This window comes from Tinamus guttatus, unplaced genomic scaffold (genome assembly GCF_059628265.1).
Source record: "Tinamus guttatus ecotype Peru unplaced genomic scaffold, ASM5962826v1 Tinamus_guttatus_pri_ptg000125l, whole genome shotgun sequence".
In the NCBI taxonomy this organism is placed as follows: Eukaryota; Metazoa; Chordata; class Aves; order Tinamiformes; family Tinamidae; genus Tinamus; species Tinamus guttatus.
The window spans coordinates 1,733,578-1,749,047 of NW_028288659.1; the positions used below are offsets into that span (position 1 = coordinate 1,733,578).

Sequence of the window (15,470 nt, forward strand, 5' to 3'; positions counted from 1 at the left end):
AGGGCAAAGGAAAACAGTTCGGTACATGACAACAACTGTCCCAGTAATTCTAAAGGAGTGGGATACTGAATGGGAGTTGTGAGATAAATTATTGTACTAGATCTAAACAAAAAGCTCCTGTCATGTGGAGAGGGGCATAGATTGCTTTGAAAATTATGTGAACACAACATCCCCACTACACACAAAAATATGGAGTTTTCAGTAAAATCTCCATCCCCGAAATTTCTTTATTCAGAAGTAATCTTCCCCTCCCCTGTCATTAGGCATAGCATCAGACCATTATCCCTCCTGACACCCACCCATGGTTTAGTGAAGAAAGCTCCATTCACTAGATCCTGGGCCACAGAGAATCTTATGAGATCTACCTTTCTCAGCATCACACTGTGACACCCATGGTAAACTGCAAAATGACAGTGGAAACTAAAGAAGTTCATCTATAACCAAAACATCTTTATATCAATACAATACATTTTCTACAAAACTAAAATAATTTCCAAGAATTGGGAAAAGGGGAGAGTAGTTAGCTTTGATGGAAAATTTCCCTGTCCACTTGCACTTTGCAGGAATGAGCCACATGAAGGTGTACCTGAGTTCCAGGGGTTACTGCAACTGGCCCATGGCAGCACCGCAGTGAAGGAGCTGAACAGGTAGAAGAGTGCCCAGCACAGGATGATGATGTAGTAGATATTCAGATAGCACTCGATGACTTGTGAGGCATAACCAATTCCTGTGAATAAAAGCAACAAATATGAGGATAAGGCTGCCAGCCATCTCCTAATGTGTTAGGTGTAGCCTCAGATGAAGTTCTGGGCCATATCCAAGTAGGAAGGATGCAGTGCCAACAACTTGTCTCGTTAGAGAATGGTGCAATGCTCATCTCAGGGAAAGAGAAAGGATTTTGTAACTTTGCACATAGAGATGGGAACATATTAGTGGTGTCTCCAGAGAGGTCATGAAGTGTGATGTTGGGGTGGAAGTACAGTGCTAGGAGTCAAAAGCTCCGGCCTCACATCCTAGCTGCGCCCATCACTCACCGAGATATCAGAAAGGCCACTAAAGAGCAAGCCCAGTTTTTTAAAAACAGGTGTCAATGTCCTTTGAATTGCCTTTCCTGTCCAGCCTCCAGTTCTGACTCCAGAGGCCACAGGTCTCCCTTGGGTCTTGCAGGGATGTCTCGTAGACTCCCCAGGGCATTTTAAACAGCACTGCATGCCTGTGGTTAGGCAAATAAACCAGACCTTTAATCTGCATGAGCAAAGATTTCCTTGTCTGTGAAAGGAACAGGAAAATTGTGAATGTTAAATTAATTAATGTCTTAAAACCATTAAATGACCTTTCTCCAGGAGAAAATAAGGGCTATAGGAGACCTGATTTGTATCCCTTTGCCTTAATCACAGCAGCAGCTGTATCTGGACTGTCAAACTAGTGATTCCAACTCAAAAGAGGTGAATACCAGCCTGCAAACACCATCAGGACAGCACCTGGTAGAGAAAGAGCTGTAGAGGGTACTGCAGGCCAGCTCGCCTTCCTCGTCTTTTCCTCTCCTTGATATTTGTCCTGGCCTATATACAGGCACCTGTTTGTAGACACTTTGCTCTTTGCCCTCCTGTTTGTTGGCCACACTCCTCTCATCTCTGCCAGGCTCTGAGCACCGCAAAGCAGTCACTGTGGTTTGCACACTGCGCCAGTACAATCAGCCGGCATGGTAAGCCAGTGCTCACCCACATGATGCCAGGGTACTAACCCCTGCACAAGCCACAGAGACCAGGGGAAAACAAGGTTGGGAGAGGGAGGGAAAAAAAAATCCAAAAGGGCTCCTAGTCACTAATTTTTAGAAGCTGCCACCAGCAATTCTCCTTTGACTCACCTTCAAAGATGGGGCAGATCTTCTTCCAGGATGTCAGCCCTCCCTGGTTTGTGTACTGCCCCAGCGCAATCTCCAGGAAGAACAGTGGGATCCCACAGGCAAAGAGGAAAATGAGGTAGGGGATGAGGAAGGCTCCTGCAGAGAGAGGCGAGATGGTACCTAAGAAACTTCCTCAAAGTCTTATCTCTGCGACCCCTCAGCAGGTACAGAGGCCAAAGCCGGAATCAATTACATGAACACAAACATTTCTCTGAACTAAATGTGCAGCCTGTGCAAAAGAGTAGAGTCCCTAACTCCTTTCTTGGAAAAAATATTAGAAGAGTGCTCTGTCCCATGCTACTGCAGCACTTCTGTGTTTGATCTTAGACACAACCTAGAAGCTGTGGAGAATGAAGGAAAAAAGAAAAACAAAACAAAACAAACAAACAAACAAACAAAACCCCAAAAAACAGATGGTACTGGAGAGGTTGCCCCCACTGCCACAAGCCTCTCATTCAAGCTTCCAGAAGAAGTCAGGTAAAGCAAAAGGTATCATGGGTTCACAGTCGTTCTTCCTTTCCCAGAAATTACAACAAAAGTCTCCATTACCCAGAAGGCACAAATCTAGAGACTGCTGACATTTCTTGGTAAATATTTGATGCAAAGTAAGTGGTTGAGAATTTACTCATATATTTGGCAAGTAGTTTTCACCAGAAGAATAGTTTTAGAGGTTGAAAGGAATGGTGACAGAGCATCTTTCCAGCATTTCCAAAATGAAAAGGTTGAACTGCTCTCTTCAAATTCTTTTCATTAAGATACAGGAGACATCTTAAGAGAAGTCAAAAGAAATAAGGAATTAAAATAATCCAGCAATGAGACAAATGCTCGGTTAAGTTTAAATAAAATATTTCAGAGTAACTCTTGAAAAAGAAGAGGAGGAAGAAAACAGTTATTTTCCTAGAAACGAATGAACAAAGAAGAAACAATAGAAAAAAATGTTGAAAAAGCAAAACAAATCCAAAAAAATGATTTATGCCCTGCTCAGGCAGATTTTAACTTATTTTCCATCTTTGTAGTTCTGCTGCCAAACCAAAATGCTCAGCTCTTTCCCTGTTCTACTCCTAAATCTGTTTTATTGCTTGATTTTCTCCTATCATCTCATAATCTTTCTCCCCATCATGGACATACAAATTTTACACTTTCTCTCCCCTCCAAGCATAGACAGCAAAAGCAAAGCAGGTCAAGGCAACTGCCTTCCTAGTTAGAACAACATCTGCCAAGGTTTCATCATCATACACGTAACTTTGACAGTGAGTATCTCCCACTGCCAGTGCCTGGAGAGCCTCTCAGCTGTTTGCACCAGGGATGTGGGCTCTTTCCCTCAGCAGAAGCAGACCTTGTCCCCCAGGCCCATTCCTCCCATGCCACTACAGTCATCCACACCGAAATTCCTTCCCATGACAGAAAATTAACAATTAGGAACATTTCCTCCATTTTTTAAGCTAACAATGTTAAAATAACAAGCAAGATCCAGATTTCCCCTAAACACAGCTGTGCCATAGCTGCAGGGGACCTGAGGCCAGTGGAAAGGAGGGTGGATCACAGCGCCAGTCCGCGTTTGTGGAGCTGGGGACATGAACTGTGTGTGATAACCAGAGGCAGCTGCTGCATTTGATGGTACAAGACTTCTTAAATGTGTCTGTAGTAGAACTTTATTATTCTGTACATAGATGATTAACCTTTCAGAAGGTCTCAAACCCTGTTTTCTGATACTATTTGTCCCAGAGATTGATCCATTTTTTGTCACTGAGTAGCAAGAGGGCTCCTTACCCACTTACTGGCTTGCTTTTCTTAACCTTTCCCAGATCTTTAATGCCTGTTGTGATCTTCTTCCCAGCTTGCTGGGGACCCCCTTTCTTACAAGTCAGTAATGCCAAACACCTAGATCAAATTTGGAAGGGCAGCCATTGATAAGTTTACACTCAGTTGCTTTAGAGAAAGTCAGCGTAAATATCTTTATTACATCTATTTTTACAGCTTTAAAACTGTCTTACTACATCTGGAGCTGCAGAAAAGCAACAGGACATCATTCTCTAGTATGGGAGCTGGGAAGCTTATATTGATGGTAAATATCTTTTTTTGCAGCTGCTCAAAGGACTTCTTTTATCTTTTAGTGTCATGGGAAAGACAGTGTCTTGTTGACCATTTGGTTCCCTACTGAGTTGGTGGGGGGGAGTATGTACCTTCTACAATAGCTGCATATTTTCGGCAGTGGTAATGTGCAAGTTGGGGGAGGAGGACACTCCCATGATAATCTATTCCAAGCCTGCTGACCTCTGAATACACCCTAAAATATTCCAGGACACTTTAGTTAAATATATATATATACACGCACACAAATATATATATTCAATAGACATTTAAAATGAAAAAAAAAAAAAAGTAGCCTTTCACTTAAGCTAATTAGCATATAAATTGCAAAGACTGCTGAACTGGATACCATAGCATAAACTATTTAGAGATATCATCTGAGCTCAGGAAGGAATTTTCCATGCAAAATCCATGACATTTCTACCCCTGCTTTCAAAGTGTTGGTGCAGAATGGCCTATTAAATTAGATGCATGGTCAGTGTTTTCCATCCCAGGCAGTTCTGAGTTGCATTTGTTACCTCATTGGCCATCATAAAAACCTCAGAGGAAAACAAAAGGTCAGGTGAGAACCATCCCAAGGTTCAACAAAATCTCCTGCCATTTTTTAAACTGTTCTTTCAGCTGACCCAAAGCTCATTTGGTTCAGTGGAGACATTTTATCGACTCTAGCTTGATTCAGATAAACTCCAGTAGCAGCACAGGTGACAGGAATTTGCTAGTCCTGTGACAAACAGCACTGAATCATTCATCCATTGTGTGCCCTGCTCTGGGGAAGGGAGGGACTTTGCAACATGGTCTGCAGAGAAAGGAATTTTAAAAGCAGAGGAACATACACAGCCCAGGGTGTTCAAGATGATCATATTAACTAAGAGCAAGAGGAGTTATTGCTTTATTTGACATGTAATCTATTATTCCTCTTTCTTCCTTATGAGAAGATTGATAAAAGCTCTGATTTACTAAGAAGAGTTAGTGACAGTCAATTATTCTCTCATCTCTTCCGCAGTTTCTTTTTATTGTCATGTGAAATTATAATTTTTAACCATGTGATGATCTTTCTGCCATTCCATTGGGAAAAGGAATCCAGGAAGTCATGCTACAAACAAAAAGGGGAGGGGAACCTTCCTGGGAGCAGATTTCCCTAGCAGTGTGTTGACCACTGGGAGAACTGTTCCTGAGGTCTTCCTCAGGAGGAAGGAGCAAGGTCCTCCTCCTTCCCATCCCTCAAACAACTCCTTCACCCACATGCAATGAAAGATGGTCTTTCCGTCTTACATCTTCCAATACGACGGGCACCTTGGCTCTTCAGCAACCCACTTAGGGTGAGTCACGCGTGATGTGAACTTACCACCTCCGTTCTTGTAGCAGAGGTACGGGAACCGCCACACATTTCCCAGACCGATGATCTCCCCAGCCAAGGACAGGACAAACTCCACTTTGTTACTCCATTGGCCTCTTTCTTCCATTTCCTCCTCTTTTAGCTCTTCAGCCCCTGCCACAGCCCCATTGGATTCTGCAGTTTTCCTCATGGCTCTGTGGGACAGAGGAAAAGCAGAGCACAGGACATAAAAGGCCACCCTGATGGAAGGTGGAGGGGGGGGGCCCAGCCACCAAAATGGATGCATTCATAGTGTTACCACCAGGTCCCTCCTGTTCTTTGGAAAACAGCTTATGTAAAGTCAACACAAAGCATTCCCTCCTGGATATTCCAGGGAGAACTTTTCTTGCCACTGCCCCTACCTAGGTCTTCCCAGGCCTCTTCCTATCTGCTGGTAGCATCGCTGTGACTTTAGAAACAGCAATTCTGAGGAAGAGAAAAGCGGTTAGAGATTAAAGAAGGGGCACAGGAGCAGAAGAAATTCCCCTTCCCAGTATGTACACTGTCTTTTTCTGAAACAGCTTCAAAGAGCAGGTAGAGATGTTATGGATTATTAGTCTGAATAAGAATGGAAGACCTGTCTTTTATTTTCATGCACTGCCAGGGGTGCTGAATTGCTCTCTGTGACATAACGGTCACCACATTATATTACAGCACAGAACCACATCTGAACAAAACACACACATGCTGATTCGACCCGGGCTCACCTTAATAACAAACAGACATGAGCAACAGACCTCTGCCTCCTTGCCCAACGCTGCAAAGAAAACAAAGCAAGGAAACAAAGCCCACGAGATTAGCAAAAGGTCCTCATACTTGTGAATTGCTCAGGTGTTTCAAGACTGGGCAAGGATGTGCTAAGAAAAGACAAGCTCAATTATTGCAGTGAAAATGTTACCGGGAAAAAGCACAGCCAGGCAAATACAGAGGAAATGCACTGTCTGACATTGAATGTGACTGGGCCTGTAGAGTGATACAACAAAGTAATTCTCCCTGTCTATACTAAATCCTGAGTTGTGTTTAGCATCATCTTAATTAAGCAAAGTTAGAGGCCGTTTGTTACAAGATAAAATTTTCCATCATACACAAGCTCCTTTTTAATTGTCTAGTCAATTTAAATCTAGCCAAAATTTGCACAGACCAGACTAAGTCTTCTTGTTGACATTTTTACATTGATTACAAGAATCTGAATGTGGGAGGAAATTAAAATGTAGAGAGAAAGAGCTCCCTTTGACTTAGCTAAAAAACTCTCCTCAAAAGATTGCTCTAGCTAGTATACTGAGGTAAGGATGCACATGGAACTCCAACTGGAGGACACATCTTATGTGAGTAGCATTGCTAGTGAACTGTATCAACGAAGTCCTAGAGGTAGCTACATCTCTCCAATAGCAATTGAACAGAAGCTTTGATGGTGTGATTGGCATCAGCAAGGGATACACATTCCCTTTGGCTTTTAACATAATCAAATAGTTGCGAGAGACTATTGAAGGCTATGTCATGAAAATAACATATCTCAACTGTTATTTCAATAATAGCTATTCCCAAGATGATTTATTTTACTAATACTGGTGTTTCAGTGACCATTTGCTCTGATTTTGCAAGGGGAACAAGAGACAGCTGTGTTTTTTGGTGTTGTGGGAAGCTGAAGGTGCTGGGGAGGTTTAATGTTACCTGCATGTTTTTTGGGGGGCTACTTCTAAGCTAACAGTAAGAATTACAACCCAAACAGTGAGAGTTTATCTATTAGATCCCAGAATCCAGGATTAGTCATTGCAAAATGAGCTGGAAGCAGGGACAGAGTCTTTTCTGGACTGGCAGGGAGGCAGTACTAGAAGTGATTTCTCTCGTGGTAGACAGCTTCCCTTTGGTCTTACTCTTGCAGAAAGAAAGCCAGCAGGAGCTTTCTCTCTCTGACTTGAAGCCAAAGGAGAGGTTTAATTATTGGACTTCCAGGAGTATTTTCCAGGAATAAGTTCAGGTTGGATATTAGGAAAAAATTCTACACGGAAAGAGTAGTCAAACAGTGGAACAGGCTGCCCAGGGAAGTGGCAGAGTTACCCTGGCAGTCCCTGGCAGTGCTCAATAAACGTGTAGATGAGGCACCTAGGGACATGATTTAATTGGGATGGTGTTGAAAGGCTTAGAGTTGGCCTTGATGATCTTGAAGGTCTTTTCCAACCACCATGATTCTATGATTCCATGTGGAGACTGGGAAACTGAACAGAACTGAACCTCTCCAGAGCAGCAGCATCTCTATTCAAGGCTTCCACTCCCATCAGCTCTGAGTGCCAAGAAATCAGGACTTTGTCCCTTAACATTAACAGAGATGCAATTTCCTAGTGGTTTGATAGGTTTTTTAATACTTCTCTCTGTCCCTATGAGAGAACATCTCTGCTTCCAAGGAGCAAGCAGGAATAGGGATCTGTGCAATCCACACTGCCCAACTCTGCCTTTGCCCCTGGATCTATTCCGGCCTCTTCTCTCCCAGGCAAGATCCAAGCACAAGCCTGGATGCGGCTCTGTCCAGGGACCACTCCCAATAAGCAGAATGAGCAAGTTCTCACCACACTTGGCTCCACCCTGCAGGACCTCCAGACCTACAGAACACACTTTGCACCTTCAAATGGGATAGGAAGCCATTCCCTCTCTCCTCATGCATAGTTTTTCTCTAGTTCTCTCACTTCAGGCCAGCACTGTGATAGGAGTCTACACATGGACAGCAGGGACTATTGAGTGGCTGAATAAACTGGGAATGGCAGCAAGTATGCTTCTAACATTAAACTGATGCCTACGAACACCATGGCATTTCTTTTGGTGAGGTTCAGCAGGGCAAGGAGCAGCAGCTGGTTGCCCATGCTTATACTTCTCAATACATATAAGACTGTGTATCATGGTATCTCATTTGCGTCTGTAAATTGCCCAATGTAAATGAAATGATTTAATAAATCCTGACCCTGTGGATATATCAGGCCAAGGGACATAGAACGGCACAGGCATATGAAAAGCTAACTGTTATTGAACACGCATAATGAAGCAGACCGTGTTTGGCATGAGGCATATTTCTTCCCTCTGTCATTAAAATAAAGAAATGAAAACAGACCTCCCGGTGTTATACATCAATTGCTCTGAAGATGCCCAAGGCAGCAACACTCTTTATTTCTGCATTTGCCCTGGTGCTGAAGGGCCCATTGTATTCTCTTTGAAATCAGCAGATTTCCAAGGATGCAGAGGACTGAATCCCATACAAAGCATTAACACTACCCTCAGTAAGAGGGCCTCAGCGTGAGCAGAGGAGCATAAAACATGAAGAAGGGCAGACAGAGGTCAGTGACTGTACAACTATCTATTCAAAAATATTGCAGGAAAATTCTGACCCCTTTCTCAAATTTGAGCATTTTTTGAAGTCTCATAAGGACTTACACGGCCAGTGCCTGCAGACACAACCAATATCAGTGACAAACACAAATGAACCAAATGAACCAGTGTGCTAAGGAAATAACCTTCCTTCCTTCCCTGCCCAGCCTTTGCCCTTTATAGCCCACATGCTGCAAATGCCAATTTACAGGCGATTTACAGGTACCATTCCCTCAGCCCCAAACTCATCGTGCTCTATAGCATATTTGGATCTGCACTTGAGTGTCATGCTGCATTAGTCCTCCAACAGCACCTCTAAGCCCAGGTTTAAAGAAGGTCGTGCAATCGAGTGGTCCCCTCATGCTCCTCAAATGCGGGCTGGTGCAATCCTACCAGAGCACTGATGGCTCACTGGTGTGACAATCCTCCTGGTCCCAGCCTTGTCCCCCCTCCACTTAGCTCGCCTGCTGGTTTGACTGGGAGATGGAAATGAGAGCTCCTCCAGTCAGCCTTTTCTCAGCTCCTGAAACACAAGCAAGGCCCTTTTCCTGCTCTCTATCTGCAGCAGGACCTGCCAGCTGGCTAATCAGTTCATTCAGATGCTGCAGCACAGTCTCCTCATCCTAGAGAGGAGCAGAGCTCCATGCACTGTCAAATGGGAGAGGAAAAAATAACACATACTTAATGAAATGTGTTTGATCTGTCACAGTCCTCGGCACGTTCCAGTTTGCTGCAGTCCAGGGCACATTAACATGTACGATGGTGCTTAAGCCTGGGCTTATTGAGGATGTCGTGAAAGGCTGAGAAGAGAGGACTGATCTAATTTCTTTACTTTTATTCTTTTCATGCAAGGTGGATCCAAGAGCCAGCCTATTTCTACTAACGTTTGTGTTTTATGTGTTTTTGTGCTTTACCTGTTTTACATAGGGGCAGTGGAGGACCACAAATGCAGAGTGACCTCCAATGCAGAGTCTCCAACTGAAGAGTCAGCCCATGGCCTCAACCCTGTAACCAGCCTTAACCTTAGAGATATCTGGGTCAGGATTTGGACTTTGCAATTACTCTGAATCTACAGTAGGTCGATAGAAAGCACTGAAGGATAACACAGGGACAAACAGACTTTCAGGGAAGATGCTGCATTCATGGGTTTATTTACCTATTTAAAACAGGGAAAAGCACTCTGCCTATGAAACTAAACCATCCTGACTAGATACAAGTGGCAGGGGTGAAACTAAGATAGTACTCTAAGCCTTAGCACTTTATGCCATGATCTCCACCTCCTCCCTTCCCAGGCAAAGCAACCCGCAGCATTGCACATCTGCAGTATTTCCCTCCTCTGTTTGCCTGCTGTTTCTAAGGACAAACCTATTCACACACCTCCTGGCTTTATTCCTAAACATCTAATCCTACTCTGCCCCGGCCCTATATGTTCTCAGACCAGATGGGGATTCAAATAGCTTCTTGTTTCCAGCTAGGAACAATTTAACTCTCCCACAGCAGCCATAGCCACCTGCCGTGTTACATCACTCCTAACTCAAAAAGATGTTTTCTTCTCCCATTAGATTCTCTTGCTCTTTATATGCAAGCTTGAAGTAAAGGCTGTGCCCCTTGCTGCCCGTACTTTTCACCTAAACTGGGAGAAAAAGCCAGGCAGCAAACTTGCTCCTCTAACTCTTTTGGTCTGAGACATTTTTCCCACTGATAAGTCTGACACTGCCTCTAGCCCTACTCCCTCCCCTGGGCCTGTTCATCCACTAACAGCATCTTTCTTCCTTGGTTCCCTCTCATCTTACTGTTGCTATTTCAGAGGTGACCTGTTGCAGTTTCTTCCATCAACGCTATGAAGAGGTGCCCAGAATATCCTTTGCAGGTATAACTACCAGCCTGTTGTCTTCCTGCAGAGAAGATGGGGGCTTCTTTCCTGTCCAGCGTCACAGGCAGCCCAGTGTGAAAGTAACTGGGTTGGTATGGAATATACTGTGTGGAGGCAGCCACAGTTTTTAACTCATGAGATTTAATGCTGAGAAAACAAGAATCTGCATGGATTTTCCCAGTCACTAACACACAAGCACACAGCTTGCAGTCAGCCAGAAGCACAGGCTGCACCAACTAGTTCTCGTCTTCAACACTTGAATGGACTAGTCCAGTCTTTCCTTGCTCAAGTCTTTTGTGCTGTGCTAGTTCAGCACCTGCCCCTGTGGGGTCTTTCAGGTAAGACCATGGAAGGCAAGGGAGAGCAAGGGCGCATCTGAAATGCTTTGGGCACTCATAGGTTCACTCTGGTGTGCAGAAAATACAGTGTAGAAATGCAGGAGAATAGTATTCATAGGTTGTATTTGGGAATAGCTGCCATCAAAGGGGGGGAAGCATGAACCAGAGAGAGAGGACCCTGAAGGAAACGGAAAGCATCCTTTGAAAGCACAGGGGTATCCTCAGCCCCCTCCCCAGGTGGAAAGGGCTTATCCAGGGCTTACAGCTGGCTGCTCAGGTGAGACAAGGCCCCAGAGAAAGAAGGAAGAAGCCACGAGACATTCCCCTGCTGCATGTCTCCCTGCAAACCAGATGACAGTGCCTGCCGTCACACACGAGCTCCTAGTGCTGGGAAGCTAACACTCTCCCTTAGACCTCTCCTGCTATTTGATCTCAAGGTAAATGAGAGGGAGACAAATCTCAAAAGTGAACAATGAAACAGCAATTGAGACATCGTTAAAACGCACGAGATAATGCTTATCGGAGGAAACACAATTTAAAGCACCCTTGGACACTTGTAGGTACTGCCTGAGCTGAAGGAACCACAAGACGGGATTGCAGGTGACACTGCAGACAGCTGAGCTGCATTTATACTTTCTGTTTTATTTCACACAAGCAGCAGTCAAGCATGTAAAGTGCAATTTAAGGTGGGAAGGGAAGAATACAAAGGAAAACAGGCTGCACTGTGTTACAAAAGGAGTAGCAGGAGGACATGGAAAATTCTCCAGTTGCCTGATATGAACCAGCAGTCAGTCAGCAGCTGAAATCCTGCATTGCATTTTGATGGCAAGAAGAGAGGACAGCTGAGGGAGCACAAAGAAAAAATCAGGAGTGTGTGAGAAACAGCAGTGCCTGAGCACAGCTTAAGGAACAAACTTAGTTGGATTAGTGCATGAGGGCTGCCACTGGAATAGGCTGTAACTGCAGGATGGACAGGTAAATATTAGCAGTAGGAGTAAGTACTTTTCAGACATTTTAAAAGCAGCCACATGAATGGGGCTGGCTGCTTTAACCACAGCCGTTTCCAGATCCAAACACTGCTAGCAGAACAGCTCACTCCAACTGCTAAAAAGAAAAGGGCAGGGAAACATGTAGCAAGAGAAAAACTGATCAGCTCCTGGACAGCATTCAAAATTAAAATGTCTTTCATTCCAAGCTGATCAAAGCTAGATGGTTTCTTTACACCTTCTAATTAACTTGCAGGTTGTGTGGGCTATAGGGCATTTTCAAAGCATCTGTTCAGCAAGGTTCATGGGGCATAGGAGGAAGTAAAAAGGATAAGATTCTGCTTATGTTTTCTCCAGGAAGAAATAAGAGCAACACTCCTGTAGTTGGTGAGTTTGCTGCTCACTGATGCCAGCAAAGAGTGAGATAAGGAGCAATTGTAAATATGCTAATGGCATGTGCACCTGTGATACAAGCTGCAAAGAACACAGAGCCTCATCCTTCAGAGCACATACGACCAGCTGAGAAGGGGAATGAATGGCTCCTGCCTGTCTTTTTGCTATGAAAGCAGGAGAGCCTTCTATGTCCGTAACCGAGGCTGATCTTTCCTGATGGCCAGCACCAAGTTACTCACCAAATGCAGTGCAGCTTGTTCTCTGCACTAGTTCAATCTCTGTCCGTGTTGAATCACCAGCCCTGCGCTAGACTACAGAGATGCAGAAGTGCTTCCTTCAGCCTAGGAAAAATATCAAGACTAGCTGATGAGGTCTGTAAAGGGCAGGTAAGTATGAACAGAATCCTACCTCTGCCTTTTCATCAAACCAAATAAACTCAGACATATCCTGTCCATATCTACTGTCACATAGCACAAGGGCCCATTGCACGCAGTTTTGGCAGGATCCATCCTTCTCTCAGGGTACCACTGTGACGGGTCCCCTAGGGCACATCCTGTGGACTCAGAGGGCCATAGGCAGACCCCATTAGCCAGGAGCCTCCTGATGCCTAGTCCATGTGGTCAGAGGCATCTTGCTGAAGTCCCGTGGTTGTGCCAGGACACCCTGGCACCCAATAAAGCGCAGGTGCCTGCACAGCCCCTTGCTGAAAGGGTAGAGCCAGGTGAATGACACAGAGGCCAAAAGCCACGTTGCTCCAGTGACCCGCTGAGCAAACAGGCACGCGAGTGGCCGATGCCTCCTCCAGTGACCCACATGGAAAAGCACAGGGGAGCAGCGACCCAACGGGTGGTCCGGAGGCACCGCACAGAAGGGGCAGAGTCCAGAGGAGAGGAAACCGTGGCCAATGGGGATACTACCCTGCGGAGGCAGCAAAGTCCCTGAATGCAGGGCAGCATGTGACAGGAGGGAGGCTCCTGGCCTGCATGAACCCCTCCTCAGCCACGCACCGCTGACACAGGCCAGACGGAGCCTGGAAGCTGATGGATGAAGGGAGCGCTGGGTGCAGAGTCGCCACTCTCTGCAGGTGAGCATGGGCCCAAAGGAAATCCCTACCCTCACAAACCCATTCACCACATGCAACAGGGACAGTGAGGCACCATTGCCCTCTGAGAGTAGCTGTATCTGCCCCGAGACCTGTGACACCAAAATTGCTTTACTTATAGCCCTGCCTGTGAGGACCAGCAGGGAGAGGCAGGACTCCTGAGCCTGCCCTCAGCAACGACTGCATCTGCCCCGAACAGTTCATCAAAGATGGGCTGTTGCAGGGTTGGGAAGGTCAGGTCCAAAGTTCAGCCCCTCATATCAGCGGCTGTCAAAAAGGAGAAGCTGGAATAATGGCACTTCCAATGAGACTGGATGAAAGTCCTGATTAGCAGTGATTACTTTAAAAGCATTGTTGGTTTAAGGAGACATGGATCAGGTGTTATGAAACTCCCACATGGGATTGTACGCAAGTAACACCCACAGATAACAGAGGTTAGCACGTGCACCAGACAGACTGACTCCCTTCCCTGTCCAGGGCCAGTTCTATCCCCCTAACTAGGCACAACTTTGATGAAGGCAAGACCTCCAGACACATCTCATATCGCTGCAGCCCCTAAGCTCACAGCACATGGCTGTGACAGCCCCTCCTCAGAGCAGTCTGGGGGGGGCCATTGCATATGGATGTCAGGGGCTGAGCTGCTGGCAGCCTGCCTTACACCTCGTGCCTTTCCCGCTTCACATATTCTCGCCTAACAAACACTGCTCTTTGTTCCCATCCCCACTGATCCCCTCTCACCTCACTTGCCAGTCTTTCTGCTGCCTGAGGCCTTCCTTCCCTCAGCTGCTGCAACCTCCAGTACCAATCACCTGCCCTTTGGGCATCCCTTTGCTCTGCAGCTTCTTGGCACTCCCCAGCAATGTTGCTGCCTGTCTTTTCCAATAAGAACCTTAAGTGAAAAACAACCCTGGGCTGATCCAGACAGTTTGCTCCCCATCCTCCAGCTCGTTCTTCCTTTGCTTAACTTTGGGAATTTTTCCCCTTGCAAGTCTGGTGGCAGAGCACTACAGGCTGCCGAAGGGTGGACCAGACACACCAGCACTCCCAACATGACATGCTCAACAAACAAGCACCCAACTCACCTGAATCCAGTACAGACCCCCCTCAGGCAACCCTGTTCCACCGGAGTCCAGGCAGGGAATCCACTGAATGTGTAAGAGGCACACTGAGATGCCTCTAATCTCGAAGAGATAACACGAGTTATCAAGAGTTAACATGACAATTTCCCTCTCTCCTCCTCTGTTCCCTCCCCTTCCATCATCCCTCCCCACCAAATTATCACCCAGCTCTCATGTGGGTGGTGGGAGGTCAGATGGGGAGGTGTACTGGGCTGGGAGAACTTTCTCCCCAGCTCTCTTACAACATACCCCTCACCAGACCTTGAACTGTGGCCCTGAGAGGAAGGCAAGAAAAGAAAGTTGCCAGAGTCAGCCAGGGCAAAATACAGAAGTTTGCAGAGAGCAACGATGGCAGTTAGCGGAGTGAGTCCAAGTCTGCTCATACTGATCATACAAATCCTGCCTTGCAGAGCCCATGGCATTGCCCAGCCTGCCTGCCACATGCCTTGCCAGTGCTTTAGTGGGATAGTGACATCTCTCAATGGGATAGTGGAATCTCTTAAAAGAGTCCAGGAAACCTACAGAACAAACCGTCTCCTAGGACAGTTACACTAAACCTGCTTTAGTGATCAAGCTCAAGGGTCCCAGGTGTCACCAGGAAGATTCAGTGAAAGGCAGTGAGCAGCAAGGAGGCAAAAGCTTGTCCCAGGCTCATGCAGACTCATCCGTGCTATACACTGCAAATGCAAATGTGGCTCCTACAAGAGCTCTGACAGCCAGCAGAAACACTGAGTGTTTGCTTTGACAGGGTGGTCATATCTGCTAGGAGGAAGCATTCCTGTGTGACTTTATGGCTACACCAGAGGCTTTGCCTGTGTGCACGTGCCAGCCGCAGTGCCCTTTTCCGAGGCTCTTCACAACCGATATTGGCAGCAGACATTCCAGTTCTGCCACTTTTCTCAAGGCAGTTCAGCACAGTAATTTTGCTTTAATG

General features: G+C 45.9%; 1 protein-coding gene across 1 annotated transcript in view; it reads right to left on the reverse strand.

Annotated features, from left to right (window-relative positions):
* The window catches only part of LOC104564533 (sodium- and chloride-dependent betaine transporter), a 40,160-nt gene extending 25,532 nt beyond the window's left edge, over positions 1-14,628 (reverse strand). The window contains exons 1-4 of the mRNA XM_088521560.1: positions 14,501-14,628; positions 5,343-5,527; positions 1,868-2,002; positions 587-727 (exon numbers count right to left, since the gene is read on the reverse strand). Coding sequence (XP_088377686.1) covers positions 587-727; positions 1,868-2,002; positions 5,343-5,523 — 457 coding nt within the window. The 5' untranslated portion in view covers positions 5,524-5,527; positions 14,501-14,628. The remainder of the gene's footprint in view (positions 1-586; positions 728-1,867; positions 2,003-5,342; positions 5,528-14,500) is intronic.
* Between the last annotated feature and the right edge of the window lie 842 nt (positions 14,629-15,470).